We start from the raw sequence: 12,885 nt of genomic DNA, 5'->3' as shown, positions 1-12,885 counted from the left end.
ACCTGGTTTAGGCTGTCAGACTAATGGCTGTTCATTAGTACGTCGGACCAAACACATGCACCTGGTTTAGGCTGTCAGACTAATGGCTGTTCATTAGTACGTCGGACCAAACACATGCACCTGGTTTAGGCTGTCAGACTAATGGCTGTTCATTAGTACGTCGGACCAAACACATGCACCTGGTTTAAGACTAATGGCTGTTCATTAGTACGTCGGACCAAACACATGCACCTGGTTTAAGACTAATGGCTGTTCATTAGTACGTCGGACCAAACACATGCACCTGGTTTAAGACTAATGGCTGTTCATTAGTACGTCGGACCAAACACATGCACCTGGTTTAAGACTAATGGCTGTTCATTAGTACGTCGGACCAAACACATGCACCTGGTTTAAGACTAATGGCTGTTCATTAGTACGTCGGACCAAACACATGCACCTGGTTTAAGACTAATGGCTGTTCATTAGTACGTCGGACCAAACACATGCACCTGGTTTAAGACTAATGGCTGTTCATTAGTACGTCGGACCAAACACATGCACCTGGTTTAAGACTAATGGCTGTTCATTAGTACGTCGGACCAAACACATGCACCTGGTTTAAGGACCAAACACATGCACCTGGTTTAAGGACCAAACACATGCACCTGGTTTAAGTGGGGTTCTTTTTTTTCATATCAAGGTCCATTATTTATTTGGCATTACATTTGCTGAGATTTAGCCTCTCTGACCCAAAACTTTGAATATTTCTGTTGTCTGTTGGATAAGGTTTTGTCCACAATTCCCTGTATTGATGTTGGTACCATTAGGAGAGATAACAGGCAAACGTTGATCAAAATATGAATTATTCTACATTCTCCAATTGTGTTCTTGTAAATTAAGTAATGCCGATGTTTAACAATAACTTAAGTCTTGAGAGCGTAAAATGAAACCAGTCCATTTGTTTTCATTTTACGCTCGCAAGACAAGGCTCTGTAAGGGTCCATTTGGTTACCGACTCTCCATCATTTAGCTGGGGACCGCCTGGAACCACCTCAAGGACCACTGGTGGTCCCCCGGACCACTGGCTGAAACCCACTGATGTAGACGAAACATTGCATATGAAATACTGAAGTGAAACTAATTATACGTTTGTGTATTTGTACCTGTTTTAATACATTCTAATCGTTCCAGATTCACTTACGATATGATATGGATGACACTTTTATATAGACACAAAATCAAAAAATAAAATAATACATCCAGAGCTTTTAAAAAAAAGGTACAGTATAAAAGTTTCTCTTCCCCCCCAAAAACAAACAAACAAACATTAAGTTTTACTGTGATTGTGACATAGTCATTTTAACACATTTAGTGTTGTTTACAGCAGGGGTTCTCAGCGTTTTTGGCCGGGGACCCCCGGAAATGCTTTGGCAACGTCTCGGGACCCCCGCCCCGCCCCCTCCCGACCCCCAATATAAATTGACTGCTACAATAACCTTAAACCATTTTGGGCGGGAACCCCTTTTGGTGTTTTAAGCATTGTTATAATTTAGCTATTTAAAAATAGCAGATCTACAAGCTCATAGCGCGCCACCGAGTGGCGCGCTACGAGCTTGTAGGTCTGCTATTTTTGAAAAATCGTGAATTTTTTTTTAAAAAAAAATTATTTATTTTTTTTATTATTTTTTTTTAATAATTTGGGGACCCCCTAAAATAATTTGGCGACCCCCCGAGGGGTCGCGACCCACGGGTTGAGAACCCCTGGTCTACAAGAGGGTCTCTATGTGTGTGTGTGTGTGTGTATGTGTGTGTGTGTGTGTGTGTGTGTGTGTGTGTGTGTGGTACTCACACATGCACCGTTTGTCACCCTAGAGCTGGCTCTGGGTTCTGTATGAACGGCAGCTCGAGGGTGACAAACCGTGCATGCGTGAGTACCAGGACGATTCGTGAAAAGACAGACAAAGAAACACAACAAAAGTTTGGAGCTACTAAAATACAATAATAATTGGAATGAAGACAACTAGCTTTCTACTAGCAGTGTAACGATATAGTAACTGTATCGAAATATCGATTTTATTTTATTTTTTTAATCACAGTATATCGATATGTAAACAGCAAATATCGTGTCGTATCGTTGGACTTTGTATCGTATCGTTTTGCAATGGAAATAATCGGTATCGAATCGTTTTGCAATTAGGCTTTGGGATTATAGGCTGATTCAGGGTGCATGTATGTTGGGAAAGGATCATAGGCTGATTCAGGGTACATGTATGCTGGGACAGGATCATAGGCTGATTCAGGGTACATGTATGTTGGGACAGGATCATAGGCTGATTCAGGGTACATGTATGTTGGGACAGGATTATAGGCTGATTCAGGGTACATGTTTGTTGGGACAGGATTATAGGCTGATTCAGGGTACATGTATGTTGGGACAGGATCATAGGCTGATTCAGGGTACATGTATGTTGGGACAGGATCATAGGCTGATTCAGGGTACATATATGTTGGGACAGGATTATAGGCTGATTAGTGGATTTTGCTCTGGATTTCTCCTTTAATTAATTAGTATAATTATTAATTGGTAAGATGTGTGCCCAGTTTATTTCTAGTACAACTGCTGTGCTTATAGACCTTATTGAGCACTTAATGTGAGATATTGAATGGAGCACACACACACACGCGTACGCACACACGCACACACGCACGCACGCACACACGCACGCACACACGCACACACACACACCATACATATACAGTCACCAACTGTTTTGCTCACACCTGCGGTCTCACTCACTCACTCACTGACTCGCTTACTCGCTCACTCACTCACTTGCACATGCACACGTGCACGCATGTACACAACAGCAAGTTTACTGCTAAGAAAAAGTTAAGGGAGAGCGGGTGGTCTACTCAACACGACACACAAATACGATACTTTGTGAGTATTTCTGTATGTCTTGTGTGCGTTTTGTGTTACATTGTGGTGCGCGCGTGCGTGCGTGCGTGCGTGTGTGTGTGTGCGTGCGTGCGTGCGTGCAGGGGTACAGTCCTCTCTCAGACTTTGATGTGCATCAGAACTTGTTTACGGTGCGCCTTGAAGTCATCCGGTACTGTGTCTGTAAAAAGAAAAACATAAATCACGTCATCATATATGGCGTGTAATGTGTAGGGCATGGCATGACTCTCTGCTCACGTGTCTGTGTAAATGTGCTGGTTTTGTGTAAGAAATGATCAAATGTTTTCCAAATGGCAGAGGGAACTGTACGTGTGTGCGCTCGCTGCGTGTGTGATTGTGTGTGTGTGTGCATGCGTGTGTGCGTGCGTGCCGCGTGGCGTGGCGTGTGTGTGCGTGCATGCATGCGTACCGTTGCAGCGGTACCGTAGATTGGACCAGATAATGTTCTCCTGGGAGAAACAGAACACGCCCAGCCTGCCTCCTCTCATGGTGGTGTCAATCACCACACCTGAGTCTGCCACCATCTCCGTCCCCTCATAGAGCCTCACCCTGAAATATACACGCACACGCACGCACGCACGCACGTACGTACGCACGCACGCACGCACGCACGCACGCACGCACGCACGCACGCACGCACGCACGCACGCACGCACGCACGCACGCACGCACGCACGCACGCACACACATATAGACACACACACACACACACACACACACACACACACATTTTAACAATGTATTTGTGTCCACGATGGAGAAACGTGCACAGACATAAATATTATTAGGTGCAGTTAAGGTTACATTCACAACATCATGGCATATGTCTCTCAGTAATCTATACAGGTGACAGTAGCCTATAAGTGCTCAGTACTCTATGGGTACGAGTGACAGTATAAGTACTCGGTACTCTATGAGTATAAGTAACACCATACGATCAAGGCTGCAGTGCTGCCTTGATCCCGCCTCTAGCTGCCGCTGATTGGCCAGGCCGTTTTGTGGCCGGACATCAAGTCTGCCTGAGAGTTCCCAGATGGGAGCAGGAGGGGGGAACCCAGTGTACTCTCTGCTGCCCCATCTGGCGGAGTCAGGTTAGTCAGACTCTGCATCCACCACAACAACATATTTTGTATTAGCTGTCAAACATGGAAAGATGTCTGGGTTATCACAGAGTTGGAACATGGATAAAATGACACGGGGATGTTTGTACATTCTCGCAGAAGTGATTTCTTCATGGAAAATAACACCATCTTAAAATCGTCTCATATAAGCATTGTGGTACAAAAATGAACAAACTGTCTCGACAAAATGGTCGAGGGGACGTCTCTGTATCGTTTACGACAGACAGTCAGTCACTCATATTTGATACAGTCTGTTTTCTGGCGAATATTTAACTAATTCGACGGCAGTAACATTTCCTGCCGTCAGTTGATTCTTCATATCCATATGAGTCAAACCGCCGAGGTCATTTGTTTATTTTTGGAACACAGTTCTTTGTTGACGCGATGTTAACCCATTCATGGCCCTTTTGGTGTTTCAAGCATTGTGTTATGCTTTAAGCTGTTGAAAAATAGCAGATCTACAAGCTCATAGCGAGGCACCACCGAGTGCCGCGCTACGAGCTATTTTCGAAAGATCATGAAAATGTGGCGCAAATCAGAGTGAACATTTCTACCTCAAATCTGAACCACTGACATAGAAACAGATTTTTCTGAATTTTTTCAGTATTTAGAAGACATTTGTAGAATCGTCCTCAGGTCTAAATGGGTTATAGGGAATTCGGAAAGGGGAAGAAAAAACGAAAAATGTGAACGAGGTAGGAAGTAAAGTGTAAATTGCTCTATTGACCGACAGTCATTTGCAAAGGTTTTTTTTTCTTCATTTTCTTTTTCAACTTTTTTTGTGTAACAGCATTTCTGTGTTGTTTCAGTTGACACCTCTCTCCCTCTCCCTCTCCCTCTCCCTCTCCCTCTCCCTCTCCCTCCCTCTCCCTCTCCCTCTCCCTCTCCCTCTCTCTCCCTCTCCCTCTCCCTCTCTCTCTCTCTCTCTCCACCATGGCTGCTCCACCACAACAAAGCAACTGTCAGGGTGAAGTCCAGTGAAAAGACTCCTCTAGACTAGAGGACATTCCTCCTCCTCCTCCCCCCTCCCCCCCCCCCCCCTCTCTCTCTCTCTCTCTCTCTCTCTCTCTCGTCCTCCCCTCCTTTCTCTCTCCAAAGAAGGAAAAAAAAGCCAGAAAGAAAAGAGGGCGATTGGGACATGATGTGTAGCAATGCTCTGAAAGCAGGTGCACGCTGGTGCTTCTCAATGCTCTGAAAGCAGGTGCACGCTGGTGCTTCTTAAAGGCAGTTTGGTATAAAGTGTTCCCTCTCAGAATAACAGCCCTTAACCGTTTCCGTCCGTAGGACGTCTCTCCACACGTCCTAGGGGTCCCAATCGACGCGTCCGTAGGACGTCTGTAGACCTAGCGCCGTTTCCGTCCGTATAGGACGTCTCTCCACACGTCCTAGGGGTCCCAATCGACGCGTCCGTAGGACGTCTGTAGACCTAGCGCCGTTTCCGTCCGTAGGACGTCTCTCCACACGTCCTAGGGGTCCCAATCGACGCGTCCGTAGGACGTCTGTAGACCTAGCGCATCCTCAATGATACCGGGCGAGAGAGGAATATTCTGAATTATTTTTTATTTGTCAGCTCGCCTTTCGGCTACCGTATGCTACGCTCTGGAGTCATATTAGCTTCCCGTTGACTTAGCTGTTATAGCGCGGCAGAAATAATGACTCGTCTCTCCTAATCCAGGGTGCTCTCCGTGGTTTTGAACGGATCGATATACTGGCGCTTCATTTCTGCTCCTCATCCGTCTCTCCCGCAAAATATGAACGCTTTTTGGATTATATATCGTATAAATTGAAACGATAGCAATGTAAGCTAGCAATGTAAAGCACACTTATTTAGCGGATTGTTTCTGGGTCGTGGGTTTCAGAGTAAAAGCGGCCATGTCTTTCCGGCACCCCAGAGCTCCTATTTTGAAGGACTTCCGGCACTGATTGTGTTAAAGGCAGAAGGTATTTGTGTTCCCTCTCAGAATAACAGCCCTTAAAGGACCACTTCACCACTTTTCAACCTATCTTCATATAATAGGTCCTCACTAATAATCATGATAAAATGGCACGATTTTTTTCTACTCAGTCTGTGTCGCATAGGAGGGCTGTGGGCAGTTTAGAAACCGTCTTCCAGTGACATCATCATTAGGCAGATTGTTTTTTAAACAAGATTCTTTTACAAAAATGTTTTTATTATCGTGAGAACGATGGCTTCCATTTTCGCATTGCAACTTTTCAGGACTAGAAAGCCTGCAGTTTCTATTAGCTTGTATTCCCCATCGATGATGTCACTGGAAGACGGTTTCTGAACTGCCCACAGCCCTCCTATGAGACACAGACTGAGTAGAAAAGAATTGCGCCATTTTTTCATGATTATTAGTGAGGACCTATTATATGAAGATAGGTTGAAAAGTGGTGAAGTGGTCCTTTAAAGGCAGAAGGTATTTGTGTTCCCTCTCAGGATAACAGCCTTAAAGGCAGAAGGTATTTGTGTTCCCTCTCAGGATAACAGCCCTTAAAGGCAGAAGGTATTTGTGTTCCCTCTCAGGATAACAGCCCTTAAAGGCAGAAGGTATAAAGTGTACCCTCTCAGGATAACAGACGTCCATCAGCGAGGACATGAAAGCTCTGGGCGACACAAAAAGCTTCTCAAACCCCCTTTTTTTTTTGGCTCAGTATGTAAATTCCCTTTTTTCATCCACGGCAGCCCTAGTAAGTAAGTAGCCTTGCCGAGCCATGAGGCCCATAGGGGCAGGAGCCTATCTCCAGTTTCTGTAGCGTGAGGCAGCTTGATGTACAAGTACACCCCCTGGACATGACGCTAGTATGTCACAGGGATTTACCCCCAATCCAACCCTTGATGCTGAGTGTCAAGCAGGGAGGCACTGGGTCCCATTTTTAGAGTCTTTGGTATGACCCGGCCAGGGATTGAACCCCGACCTCCCAGTCTCAGGGCAGACACTCTAACCACAAGGCCACTGAGCTGGTCGCGGCAGCCCTAGAGTGCATTGATATTATAGCGCCTTACGAGTTACGAGGTGTCCCAGCTAGGGACCACCCTGGGCAACACCTACGTTGTAGAGGCTATCATTTGTTTGGGGCGGAAGTTGCGGGATTTTAGCTGAAGTATATCGCCCAAGGAAATTACGTTGATGCTTTATACAAATCAGTTGACATTCTCCGCGAATGAAACAAGTGTTGTGATTGGTTGGGAAAATATCGTATCCGGGGGGAAATACATCTGACGGATGTTCCAGACGATACATCCGTCAGATGCAGCTTCTCTGCCTTATGTTGTGACCAGGCTTTTCTTTTCGCAGATAAGTAAGCCTGGGACTGAGGCTACCCAGGGACAGAACTGAACCGGGGGGGGGGGGGGGGGGGGGGGGCTTAGGGGGGGCTAAGCCTCCACCAGAGGGGGCCCTCTGGTGGAGGGGTAAGGGGTGGTGCAAGATCGAGCCCATAGTGTCTATCTTACGTCATGATGATGTCCGATGATAAGAGCGGCCCTCACTTCACACGGGTGTGATTTTTTAAATTTTATATATTTATTTTCTTCCTTTTTTTTGTACTATTATGATAAAATCACAGAAGCAGTTCAGTTACTGTCACCTCACGTGCTTATCCTGTCTGTCTGTCTGTCTGTCTGTCTGTCTGCCTGCCTGCCTGCCTGCCTGCCTGCCTGTCTGTCTGTCTGTCTGTCTGCTTCTCTCTTTCTCTCTCTCTCTCTCTCTCTCTCTCTGAATTCTTGCGCGGGGATTTCCGTCGGCATGGCAACGGGGACAATGGGGGGGTTGGTCTTTGGTCCCCCTGTAGAAGTCACAAAGAAGTTTAGGAGGGAAAAATATGCACCCCACCTCACCCCCCCCACCCCCCCCAAAAAAGGAAAAGAGAAACAGCTGAACCAGCCCAGTGGCTCCAACTGCCACCAAAGAAGAAGCAGCTTTTATTTCTTTTGACTTTGTTGTTTTTGTCACCACTTAACCCATCTGGACCTGACGTCGACATTTAAATCCCGACAGTTTTCTGAAATACCTCACGTTTCTATATCAGTGGTGCTGTCGGGACACAGTGGTGGCCCTCATTCCAGAGAACATCATCTCCAATCTACTAACTATACACACCTGCTCCTCATTAGTCCACACCTATATAATCACCCCCTCTGCCACTCCACTTCAGTCAGTATTGTTTGCCTGCACTAGAGACACTAGCCACGCTACACGGTCCCGTCCGTTTGTAGCTTATGTCAGTGTTTGTTGCTTTCTAACTTAGCCTTTGACTATGAGTTTTGCCTTTGACTATGAGTTTTGCCTTTGACTATGAGTTTTGCCTTTGACTATGAGTTTTGCCTTTGACTATGAGTTTGGCCTTTGACTATGAGTTTTGCCTTTGACTATGAGTTTTGCCTTTGACTATGAGTTTTGCCTTTGACTATGAGTTTGGCCTTTGACTATGAGTTTTGCCTTTGACTATGAGTTTTGCCTTTGACTATGAGTTTTGCCTTTGACTATGAGTTTGGCCTTTGACTATGAGTTTTGCCTTTGACTATGAGTTTTGCCTTTGACTATGAGTTTTGCCTTTGACTATGAGTTTTGCCTTTGACTATGAGTTTGGCCTTTGACTATGAGTTTTGCCTTTGACTATGAGTTTTGCCTTTGACTATGAGTTTTGCCTTTGACTATGAGTTTTGCCTTTGACTATGAGTTTTGCCTTATTCCCTTTGTACCTTTGCCTGGATTTATTAAACATCCTTGAAACCTGCGCCTGCATCCAAGAATGTCATTACAGGTGCTCAATATTTCATGTCAAGGACCCCAAAAATTATATGTAATTGGCCGCCGACCCCCATCAGAAAATACAGTATGTAATTCCAGGAACCCCTCAGAAGCAAAGATTTGAGTTAAAAAATGTATGAGCTTGTAGATCTGCTATTTTTCAATAGTTAAACTATAACATAATGCTTGAACACCAAAAGGGGTTTCCCGTCTGAAATGGATTAATTCCTTTCAGAGCTGTGATCATCCGATCCACACAGCTGCTGTTGATCACTCTACAACAGCCTCATTCACTTATACTTTAACTAAGGGTCCATTTGGTTCCATCTGTACACTCAGAGTAACATACTGTACCTGTATAAGGGTCCATTTGGTTCCATTTGTAACACTCTCAGAGTCATAGACCTGTAAGGGTCGATTTGGTTCTATTTGTACACTCAGAGTTACAGACCTGTAAGGGTGCATTTGGTTCCATTTGTACACTCAGCGTTACAGACCTGTAAGGGTCCATTTGGTTCCATTTGTACACTCAGTGTTACAGACCTGTAAGGGTGCATTTGGTTCCATTTGTACACTCAGAGTTACAGACCTGTAAGGGTCCATTTGGTTCCATTTGTACACTCAGAGTTACAGACCTGTAAGGGTCCATTTGGTTCCATTTGTACACTCAGAGTTACAGACCTGTAAGGGTCCATTTGTACACTCAGAGTTACAGACCTGTAAGGGTCCATTTGGTTCCATTTGTACACTCAGAGTTACAGACCTGTAAGGGTGCATTTGGTTCCATTTGTACACTCAGAGTTACAGACCTGTAAGGGTGCATTTGGTTCCATTTGTATCCCTGTGGATCCCCTGTTGTGAGCTTGTAGATCTGCGATTTTCACAAAATATTCACTTATATTCTCCAGCCTGACAGACATTTTTTAAATATTTTTTAATGTATACGATTATTGTTGTTACGATTATATTTTGTTTGTTTCTTTTTAATCCTAATTTTCTGTGAAGCACATCGAGTTGTACTTTTTGTATGCAATGTGGTAATGTATTTTAAATAAGTAGGGTTGTCCCCATCCGATCGTCATTCTCATTTTCATGTTTATGTAATTTTCATAATGTTGTTGATGTCTGAGGTGGGCGGGTCTTTCAGTTCCTTCATGATGCTCAGTGACATCATAGAAGGTAGGTTTGTTTCCCTGCCCACATCCCTGTTTTTTGGTGGCCCCATCTGACTCTGCCAGATGGGGCGGCAGAGAGTGCTGCCCCATCTGGCGGAGTCAGGTTAGGTGTTCGGGTGAATTTCAGGTGAACCAGTGGACCCTAATGGGCTTTTTTTCTTTCTTTTTCCCCCTCCTTTCTTACTGGATCATTCTCACAGGAATGGCTGGACCAAAGGAGAAGTTTCCAAATCCATTTGTTTTAGGAATATTTTTAAAATAAGGAGATATGTTATACCTGATGTAACCCACTTGGGGCCGGTGCGTGAGGGGAGATGTTATGTTATACCTGATGTAACCCACTTGGGGCCGGTGCGTGAGGGGAGATGTTATGTTATACCTGATGTAACCCACTTGGGGCCGGTGCGTGAGGGGAGATGTTATGTTATACCTGATGTAACCCACTTGGGGCCGCTGTGTGAGGGGAGATGTTATGTTATACCTGATGTAACCCACTTGGGGCCGCTGTGTGAGGGGAGATGTTATGTTATACCTGATGTAACCCACTTGGGGCCGGTGTGTGAGGGGAGATGTTATGTTATACCTGATGTAACCCACTTGGGGCCGGTGCGTGAGGGGCGATGTTATGTTATACCTGATGTAACCCACTTGGGGCCGGTGCGTGAGGGGAGATGTTATGTTATACCTGATGTAACCCACTTGGGGCCGCTGTGTGAGGGGAGATGTTATGTTATACCTGATGTAACCCACTTGGGGCCGGTGCGTGAGGGGAGATGTTATGTTATACCTGATGTAACCCACTTGGGGCCGGTGCGTGAGGGGAGATGTTATGTTATACCTGATGTAACCCACTTGGGGCCGGTGCGTGAGGGGAGATGTTATGTTATACCTGATGTAACCCACTTGGGGCCGGTGCGTGAGGGGAGATGTTATGTTATACCTGATGTAACCCACTTGGGGCCGGTGCGTGAGGGGAGATGTTATGTTATACCTGATGTAGCCCACTTGGGGCCGGTGCGTGAGGGGAGATGTTATGTTATACCTGATGTAGCCCACTTGGGGCCGGTGCGTGAGGGGAGATGTTATACCTGATGTAACCCACTTGGGGCCGGAGCGTGACGGGAGATGTTATGTTATACCTGATGTAACCCACTTGGGGCCGATGCATGAGGGGAGGAGTTTACCTGATGTAACCCACTTGGGGCCGGTGTGTGAGAGGAGATGTTATGTTATACCTGATGTAACCCACTTGGGGCCGGTGTGTGAGGGGAGATGTTATGTTATACCTGATGTAACCCACTTGGGGCCGGTGCGTGAGGGGAGATGTTATGTTATACCTGATGTAACCCACTTGGGGCCGGTGCGTGAGGGGAGATGTTATGTTATACCTGATGTAACCCACTTGGGGCCGGTGCGTGAGGGGAGATGTTATGTTATACCTGATGTAACCCACTTGGGGCCGGTGCGTGAGGGGAGATGTTATGTTATACCTGATGTAACCCACTTGGGGCCGGTGCGTGAGGGGAGATGTTATGTTATACCTGATGTAACCCACTTGGGGCCGGTGCGTGAGGGGAGATGTTATGTTATACCTGATGTAACCCACATGGGGCCGGTGCGTGAGGGGAGATGTTATGTTATACCTGATGTAACCCACTTGGGGCCGGTGCGTGAGGGGTGATGTTATGTTATACCTGATGTAACCCACTTGGGGCCGGTGCGTGAGGGGAGATGTTATGTTATACCTGATGTAACCCACTTGGGGCCGGTGCGTGAGGGGAGATGTTATGTTATACCTGATGTAACCCACTTGGGGCCGGTGCGTGAGGGGAGATGTTATGTTATACCTGATGTAACCCACTTGGGGCCGGTGCGTGAGGGGAGATGTTATGTTATACCTGATGTAACCCACTTGGGGCCGGTGCGTGAGGGGAGATGTTATGTTATACCTGATGTAACCCACTTGGGGCCGATGCGTGAGGGGAGGAGTTTACCTGATGTAACCCACTTGGGGCCGGTGCGTGAGGAGTTTACCTGATGTAACCCACTTGGGGCCGGTGTGTGAGAGGAGATGTTATGTTATACCTGATGTAACCCACTTGGGGCCGGTGTGTGAGGGGAGATGTTATGTTATACCTGATGTAACCCACTTGGGGCCGGTGCGTGAGGGGAGATGTTATGTTATACCTGATGTAACCCACTTGGGGCCGATGCGTGAGGAGTTTACCTGATGTAACCCACTTGGGGCCGGTGCGTGAGGAGTTTACCTGATTTAACCCACTTGGGGCCGGTGCGTGAGGAGTTTACCTGATGTAACCCACTTGGGGCCGGTGCGTGAGGAGTTTACCTGATGTAACCCACTTGGGGCCGATGCGTGAGGAGTTTACCTGATGTAACCCACTTGGGGCCGGTGCGTGAGGAGTTTACCTGATGTAACCCACTTGGGGCCGGTGCGTGAGGAGTTTACCTGATGTAAAGCACTTGGGGCCGGTGCGTGAGGGGAGGAGTTTACCTGATGTAACCCACTTGGGGCCGATGCGTGAGGCGAGGAGTTTACCTGATGTAACCCACTTGGGGCCGATGCGTGAGGCGAGGAGTTTACCTGATGTAACCCACTTGGGGCCGATGCGTGAGGCGAGGAGTTTACCTGATGTAACCCACTTGGGGCCGATGCGTGAGGCGAGGAGTTTACCTGATGTAACCCACTTGGGGCCGGTGCGTGAGGGGACATGTTATGTTATACCTGATGTAACCCACTTGGGGCCGGTGCGTGAGGAGTTTACCTGATGTAACCCACTTGGGGCCGGTGCGTGAGGGGAGGAGTTATACCTGATGTAACCCACTTGGGGCCGATGCGTGAGGCGAGGAGTTTACCTGATGTAACCCACTTGGGG

The 12,885-nt window shown here is 46.7% G+C and overlaps 1 protein-coding gene across 2 annotated transcripts in view; it reads right to left on the bottom strand.

The window, feature by feature from the left end:
• Positions 1-3,000: 3,000 nt before the first annotated feature.
• thbs3a (thrombospondin 3a) overlaps positions 3,001-12,885 on the bottom strand; it is a 74,104-nt gene continuing 64,219 nt past the window's right edge. For both annotated transcript variants that reach the window (XM_079504782.1, XM_079504783.1), the window contains 2 exons: positions 3,351-3,490; positions 3,001-3,101 (listed from right to left, as the gene is read on the bottom strand). In XM_079504782.1, coding sequence (XP_079360908.1) covers positions 3,040-3,101; positions 3,351-3,490 — 202 coding nt within the window. In that variant the 3' untranslated portion in view covers positions 3,001-3,039. The remainder of the gene's footprint in view (positions 3,102-3,350; positions 3,491-12,885) is intronic.

Source organism: Electrona antarctica (genome assembly GCF_951216825.1).
Source record: "Electrona antarctica genome assembly, chromosome: 6".
NCBI lineage: Eukaryota > Metazoa > Chordata > Actinopteri > Myctophiformes > Myctophidae > Electrona > Electrona antarctica.
This window is presented reverse-complemented; position numbering and strand designations above follow the sequence as displayed.